General features: G+C 40.3%; 1 protein-coding gene across 2 annotated transcripts in view; it reads left to right on the top strand.

Annotated features, from left to right (window-relative positions):
- The first annotated feature begins 5,223 nt into the window (after nucleotides 1–5,223).
- FGD4 (FYVE, RhoGEF and PH domain containing 4) overlaps nucleotides 5,224–8,193 on the top strand; it is a 285,423-nt gene continuing 282,453 nt past the window's right edge. For both annotated transcript variants that reach the window (XM_069094845.1, XM_069094844.1), the window contains exon 1: nucleotides 5,224–5,969. In XM_069094845.1, coding sequence (XP_068950946.1) covers nucleotides 5,807–5,969 — 163 coding nt within the window. In that variant the 5' untranslated portion in view covers nucleotides 5,224–5,806. The remainder of the gene's footprint in view (nucleotides 5,970–8,193) is intronic.

The raw sequence follows: 8,193 nt of genomic DNA, 5'->3' as shown, positions 1-8,193 counted from the left end.
CTGCTTGACCTACCAGTGATCCTTTGTGAAGTAAACTTTAGCTGAACTCAGAGATGCCTGCAACTGCTGAAACCAGCCTAGACCAGCTCAGAGAGAAAAGTGAACATCTTAGTTTCTGACTTATCTGAGGGGAAGCAGACATCTTGGTTTCTGACTTATCTAAAGAGAACAAACGTCCTGTTTTCTGATTTATTGTGTTTACAGATATCTTTTCCCTAGACCCCCACTTCCTACCTGACTTCCCAATTATTGTGTTTCTCCTTTAATCCTGGTTTAGTCCTGTATACATACCTCATCCTTTCCAACTCCCCTATGAGCAGATGTGAATCCTATTTCACTGCTCCAGCTTGCAAGCTTCTTCTCAGGCAATAAATGCATTTATAATCTTTGTAAACTGTGATCAGATTCTGGTCCATTCCAAGTCCCGCTATCGGAACTGGGGTTTCTTCCATTTTAAAAGTTCACAGGTGTTTTTATTTTAACAGGTACAACATGGCTGATGGAGTCCAGCAGACCCTTATGTATTTGTTAATGCCCCTTTTCCCCCACCCACCCATCCAGCCAACTATGATTTGGGCAGATGGCCTCTATTATGGTCCCATGGTTAGAACGTCGGAGTTCACCTTAGGGGAAATCATAACAGAAGTTCCCCCAGTTTGGATACAGGAACTTGGATAGCTTGGAACTTGCAAGAAACTTTAGGGAATGCCTTAAGGCCAGATGGTACTTACTGCCCTGATTCTGAATGTACTACAGTTTTACTAGCACTCCCATAGGCTGGTAATTGATCTTATCAATCTTATATTTTGGAAGCTAAATCCCATGATCCTTAAGAGAAGGGATATTATCAACCTCTGTTCACCAACAAGTAGGCTGGTGGGTCTTAATCATCATTTTTGGAGACATATATTTTATCTTTACAACAACCCTAGGAGGAAGGTGTTATTATTATGTTCATTGAGGTAGAAACTGGTGCTGGAGGACTCTTCCCTGTGCCAATGGAGGCAGCATGTGAAGCTTTAAAGCTGTAACCTGAAAGCAACCACAACTTCAGATAGCTGCAACTGCTGTAGGAAGGCATTCAGAGTCCAAGTTGGTAGAGAGAGTATAATGCCTAGCACACAGTAGGTGCTTACTAAACACTAATCGACTGACTGTATAAAGGAGGTAGTTTAAGAAACTTCAAATAATAGGCAGTATTAGCCCTGCAATTATGCTGTGGAAGGAACTATAGCTTTGTTCGATATTATGGTACCTCAATTAGCAAATCATCTGAGAACAAATCTTTTTAAAGGAAGGCCTGGGTTAATACTGGAGTCTAAGGCAACTTTTAGTCTTCTCAGTGCTCTTTGAGAACTTTCTGGAAGACCAAGGGCAAGAGCATTGTTATAAACATGATCAATCTAGGAATAAATAATATTTGTTGGAAAGCCAGGAAGGTTTTCATTACATTTATTTTACATTTATTCTTTCTCTCTTAATGGAGTACACTGACTCAGACAAATGTGAGCCCTTTTATACTGCTTCCATTAGAATTTCCCACCTTGTTCTCCATTGGCTAGGTGCAACCTCTTGAACTGCCCATGTCATGCTCCCCTTACATAGCTCAGGAAGCATGCTAACAAGCCTCTAACCCCCTACCTGATCAGAAGCCTGCCCCTGCTAGATCACAGCTCTGATTAGAACCAGTCACCTTTGACCCACATTCTGCTATCAAAGATAGGAGCATTTTTAATTACGTAGAAACAAAATTCCTCCCATCATTTCCCACAAGCTTGAAGGGAGGGCTATAATCTTGATTGCTACAATTTCAGTGTGTGCTGGTGAGTCTGACGTCCAAGAAATTCAACCCTTGAAAACTGATGTATTTTAATTTAAACTCTATTACAGCTTGTGAAGTGTTCATGGGCAATGTTTTTGGATTTATGGGGGATTCTTTTTTTGTTTTGTTTTGTTTTTGGAGGGCAGTTGGGGTTAAGTGACTTGCCCAAGGCCACAGGGCTAGTTTTTGTGTTAAGTGTCTGAGTCTAAATTTGAACTCGGATCTTCCTGATTCCAGGGCTGGTGCTCTATTCACTATGACACCTTGCCACCCCATTTATGGGAGATTCTAAAAGAGAAAACTGAAGAAACTTGGTTAATATGAAAAATGGAAAAGCAGTCCCAAATACTTAATTCCTTCTAGTTCTGTATCCTCAGATTCCAATAGAGTTGCAAACAATTAAGAGAGAAAGGTGAAGGGAAAATGTTAAAGACTATTTTTTGTTCTATCTCAACCTATCTTTATGTTATTTCTTTTAAACTTTTCTATCCTCCAATTTTCCAGTGAAAAAATGAGGTGTGGGGAGAACAATATTTGTAATTATTTATTTTTTGCAATAATTCTCATTTTATTTGAGACAAATATTAAATTAAGAAAAGAAAGCATAACAGCGATACAAGAAAAAAGACAAAAATATAATAGATGTTAACATTCCATCATCAGAATGATAAACCCAATAAAGAAATTAACAGTAAATATTTGATCTGAACTTACTTAAATACATTAGAATTACAAGTTATATAGAGAGAACTAAACAGGATAAGCAGAGAATAAGCATTCTTTTCAAATGCATAGAATATGCTCAAAAATATTAATCTCAGACTAGTTTGTAAAAGCCAACAAATTATAAAAGGTAGAAATACATGCTGTTTTATTAAACTAGAATAAACCAAAAGTTGATCAAGAAAATGTAAAGTACTAAATAAAACCAGCCTACACAGTTATATTCCAACAAATCATACAACATAAAGGAAACAAATGACTACCTACAATAGTATCAATTACTAAAATTAACAAAAGGAAATTGTTTTCCCTGTTGTAACAGTTTAATCTGATCACATATACCATTAGTCCTCATCTTCATTTATCCACAGCTCTGTTTAGCTGCCAATCTCTTATTTTTTCTTCAGCAATAGTAAGACAGGTACCTTTTTCACAGGGTAGAGAAATCCAAAGCTTGTTACCTTTGCCAATAACAAAAATGTTTAAAAGCCTAGTGGCAAAGCTATTGCCATTGGCATCCTTCACATGGACAACATCAAAAGAGCTGGATGTCTCTCCCTGTTGGTGATCACACCAATTTGACCCAAGTTAGCACCACCAGTCACCATACATAAGTTGCTAGTATCAAATCTGATGAAATCAGTGATCTTGCCAGTCTCTAAATCAATCTGGACAGTGTCATTCACTTTGATTAGAGGATCTGGATAATGGATCATAAGGGTGATGCCCTTGGGTCACCAGATGAGGTGTACCTTTGGTAGCCACAAAGATCTTTCTCACTTTGTACAATTTATATTTTGCCTCTTCAGCTGTGATGCGATGCACAGCAAAATGATCCTTGGTGTCATATACCAGACAGAAATGCTCTCCTGATGACATTCATAAAGCCAGCAGAGTTTCCTCATTTCTTTTAACTCCCTTTTACATTCCTATCTCTTCTCTATACTTTGTAAAACAGTTCAGTCTTGGGAGTAACTCATGATTCCCCCGACATGAGGTAATTTGAAAGACAACCATACTAGTCCACTTCTGATTGGGCAATTCCAAATTTGGTGAAAGGAAATACGTAATGAAGGACTGAAACTGCTTTGCACCAATTAGTTAACACTAATGAAAGATAGTGAGCTTGTCTCACCAGCCAATGGTGAGGTAGGTCAGGTGTTAGAGGTGGAGTTAGGATCAAGACAAGCCCAGGAGCATCCACATTTTGCACTCCCTGGCAGGCACTGCTTGAGTGGCAGGGGCAGTGCCCTTTCTCATGAGAAAGAATAAAGACCTTTTCTCATCTCAGACTCCGAACTTTTTCATCTCACACAGTAGGTAATATCAGTATGAACTTTGCCATCAGTCTTGAACTGTTGCATACAGATCTTCTTAACCTCATCTCCCGTCAGGGCATACTTGAGTCTATTTCTAAGGAAGATGATGATGAGGAGGCTCTCCTGAATTTATGGGGGCCTATGGAGGGCCTAGGAGCAAAAAACTCCTGTCAATTTATCAAGCATCTAATGTTCTGGGGCTGCCACATGCTTCAGGTGCTTCTTGATTGGGACCACCAGCCATGGCTGTGCTGACACAAGAATCAAGGGCACTTGCAGGAGTCCTGGGTCTCAGGAGACTTTTTCAGTCAGAGTAGAGTTGGAGCCCAGCCTAGTTCTCCACCCAAAGCGGCAACATCGCCCCTGTCCACACAATGCGCAAGGAAGGGGGTCACTATAGAACTTGCCTGACTCTCAGTTAACTGTAATTTTTAAAAGGATGATTTTCACTCAGTAAATCAACTGAATGATTAAAAAGAGCCAAGTTTAAGAAATAATTTAAAAAAGGGAACCCTTTAATAATTTGTGCAGTATTCATTCCTCAAACGCCTAGGTACCATTTTTTTTTTTTTTGGAAAGGGTCTGACAGGGTATGGTCCCAAGCTGAGAACTTTTCCCTTTACCCCAAAAGAATCTGAGTACCATCTGTCCATAGGCCCTGGGAAACCCCCACCTTGAATTCTCCCATAACTTTCTCACTGGATCTGGCTTTTTCATGCCCAAATCTGTTACCTTAAACCTACCCCAGCCCTCCATTGTCTCTTACCTCCAGATTGCCTCAGACTGCTCCCCACCCTTGCTCCCATCAAAATCCCATTTTTCCGGTTTCCGGAATGTGACCTCTAGTCACCCTAGTGCCATCTAGACCCTCCGTAAATACCTCTTCTAGTTCCTCCCTCCCCCCCACTACCTGACCACCCCTAGTTTCCTCTCATAGTCTTTACATAACATCCATGTCATCATGAAGATTGATTCATTCTCGACCCCTCGTCAAAATAAGTGTTACAAATGCTGAGATTACTAAAGAAGTCTGGCCAGTATGGCGGGTCTTTAATCAACTTTGTTTTTCTTTAGTTGAAAGAAGGCTTGGGTCAAATTCATTCGGCAGGACCTGGCATGACGGTACTTTGGGGTCCCTAGCACCCCTAAACCTCAACATTTTAAACCCCAACAGGTCTATCCTGTATATTTCTTTTTTATCCTGGATCTCTACAGGTGATCCTTAAGGAATTGATTAGATATCCTCTTAAGTTCCCATTAGCTCTAGATCTACAATCTTAATGGTTGCTGTGAACAGGTGAGAAGCTTATAGGTGAGCAGCTGGGCAAATGGGAGACACTGAGGCGGGGCTAGGCACGTCTACGGGAAGCACTGGAGCTACTCGCTCCATAACCTTCGGGCAATTTCAAGAATTCTGGCTCCAGTGTATGGCAGCACTCTAGAGACAATCAAATAGGCTGGATCCTTTGCCCTACGGTGCCTGACCGCTGTTTCTGAAAAAAGAAAGTAAAAACTGTGGCACAGGGTGCTGGAGAACCCTGCCTTGTAGCAGTGGAGGACGCAATTGAACTTTGAAGTTGTATTCTTGACAACTGCTGCAGAAGGAGTTCGGAGCCAAAATTGGGTTGCGGCAGTGCGTTTCTGCTCCAGGAGCTTCCTACACGATCTCACGGAAGAAGAAAAGAGGGAGGGAGGGGGGGAGGGAGTGTGCAGATAAGGCAGGGAATGCAAAGGGTCTAACCAGAAGTAGGAGTGTGTGTGAGGGGGGTGAGGGGTCGTGTGCTTATCTCTAGTAGTGCCCGTTATGAGATAAACAATCCCCATAGCCTTCAAGAAACTAAAGGAAGTCTCAGCCTGTAGGAGCATGTAGCCCAGAGACTGGGGTAGGGGGGACAGCGGAGAAGAAACAAGGAAAGGAGAGCGAATCCTAACCGGGAGTAAGATGAACGCGGAAGACTCCACTAACTTCAGGCGGGTGGCTCTCAGGCGGAAGTCCAACCAGTCCAGCCTCCTGGACGGGACCCCCCGCCCTTGGAGTCGACCCACTGCCCACTCAAGGCGACCTGACGCGACTACCTTCGAGAACGTGCCCAAGGACGCAACAGGTAAGCTTAGTCCTCTGCAAGGTGTGTGTGTGTGTGTGTGTGTGTGTGTGTGTGTGTGTGTGTGTGTGTGTCTGTCTGTCTGTCTGTCTGTCTGTCTGTCTGTCTGTCTGTCTGTCTGTCTCTGTGTGTGTGTCTTGGGGGGGACGGGAGTGGTGGTGGAGGAAGTGACCCTTAAGAAGGTGAACTTTAATCCTTTCCCATGCTTTGGTTGCGCCGAGGGCGTCCTCCCCACCTCCATACCTGTTCCGAGCTTTTTGGCCTTTTCCCCAAAGGACCTTGAACAGAACACCGTCATAGTGCCTTCCTGGGAAGGTCATTTAGAAATTCCTGCCCGGAAGTATATGTATGACTTGAGGAAAAAAAGGGTTAGTGAAAAAATAATGTAATGGAGGAAAACAGAATCTGTTTGTAGGCCTGGTCCTTTTCCTAAAGGCGTTGGATAACGGTGGGCAAGGTGTTGCTGATCATTCTCAGTTTGATCTTTTGATCCCTATCATCTGGCCCTGTAAATGGGCAGCATGTGTGAAGAGCTATGAATCCTTCAAAAGGCTTACAAGATTTAAAACTGAAAGGGAGCCAAGGGATGGTCTAGTTCATCTCTCTTATTTTACAGGGTGAAAAAATTGAGAATCTGAGAGATGAAATGATTTACCCAAGGTCATACAGATAATTTGCAAATCCAGGATTTACCACTGATTTGAAAATTTTTTTTGATAATTTCATATTAGAGTTTTTTTGATTTACCACATCCCTTTGGACTTCTTAATCCCATTAGAGCCTACTTTTTGAGTGCTGACTTTGCTGATTCATGCTTTGATGAAATTGCATGGATTTTTTCCTTAAAAAATCATCCTTAAAAGTAGGTCTTTTGGTTTATTAAAAAACTTGTAGTAGAGGTGAGGTATCCTCGTAGAACTTAAAAGGGCCATCGCTTGTTTAAGGAGAACATTCATAAATTTAGCAAATCTGTTGTAACATGGTAAAATAAATGTTGGAGGCTTTTTAATCTTCGTTTTCATCTTCTAGTCTTTGTCCTAAATTTATGATACAAGAAGATAGAAGTAGGACTTAATCTTATTCACCGTAGCAGAAGAGCTTAGGGAGTGAAAACACAACAAAAAGTTTAAGGAGCTGTATTTTGCATTTTTTGTTTCTGTAAAATGAAGGGCTTGGAGGTAATTTCTAAGGTCATTTCTGACATTTTTTGATACTATGATGGTGAAGGGCAGCTAGGTAGTTCAGATCTGGTCTCAGACACTAGCTGTGTGAACCTGGGTAAGTTACTTAGCCCTCTTACCTCAGTTTCTTCATCTGTAAAATTAGCTAGAAAAACAAATAGCAAGCCCCTCTAATATCTTTGTCAAGAAAGCCCCAAATGGAGTCATGAAGAGTCGGACACAACTGAAAAAATGACAACAAAAATGATGGTAAAGAATAGTAGAATAGATTTTAGTCTTCTCCCCCCTAGCACCTGTTCTTTCTTTATTTTTTTTTTATCTTGGAAAATCCTTTTATCTTTCTATAACATTAAATCTTTTACTTTTGTTTTCAATAATTTAATTGTTTGATAACAGTTTTTTATGCTCCACAACTGAGGCACATATTAATTTTTATTTCTAGTTTTTTGATAGTTGATCCATTTAGCACAGTGCCTGCCATAGTAGGGGCTTGCTTAATAAATGTTTATTGATTGATTAATTGATTGAGTTGCAGTCTTAATATAGAAATTAGTATGTCAATTTAAAATTATTTTCTACTATGTAGTTATCCAGTTTTCCTAACTGTTTTTATGGAATTCTCTTACCCAGTGTGTTTTTTGGAGGAGGTAGTTTTAGAAGAGGGATGAGTTTAGAAGGAAAAGTTGATAGATTCTTTTTTTTTTGACCTCGTCATTTTAAGATATTGCTTATATTTATTCAAAATAGTTAATAGACACATGATGGTGGGTTCTAGAGATAGGGAGAATTATGGGGATAGAAATATGGATTTAGGAGTCATCAGCACTGAGATGATAAATCCATGGGAACTGATAGGGTGAGTGAGAGTAACAGTTCTCCAATTTTTTGGTCTCAGGAACCTGTTAATACTCTTAAAATTTATTGAGGACCCCAAAGAGCTTTTGTTTATGTGGATTATATCTGTTGATATTTACCATATCAGAAATTAAAACTGATAAATTTTAAAACTATGTAGTCATTAAAATAATAAAACTATTATAGGTTAA

Source organism: Petaurus breviceps, unplaced genomic scaffold, assembly GCF_028583685.1.
Source record: "Petaurus breviceps papuanus isolate PSGF00001 unplaced genomic scaffold, PetGlider_PUasm1.0 221, whole genome shotgun sequence".
Lineage (NCBI taxonomy): Eukaryota > Metazoa > Chordata > Mammalia > Diprotodontia > Petauridae > Petaurus > Petaurus breviceps.
This window is presented reverse-complemented; position numbering and strand designations above follow the sequence as displayed.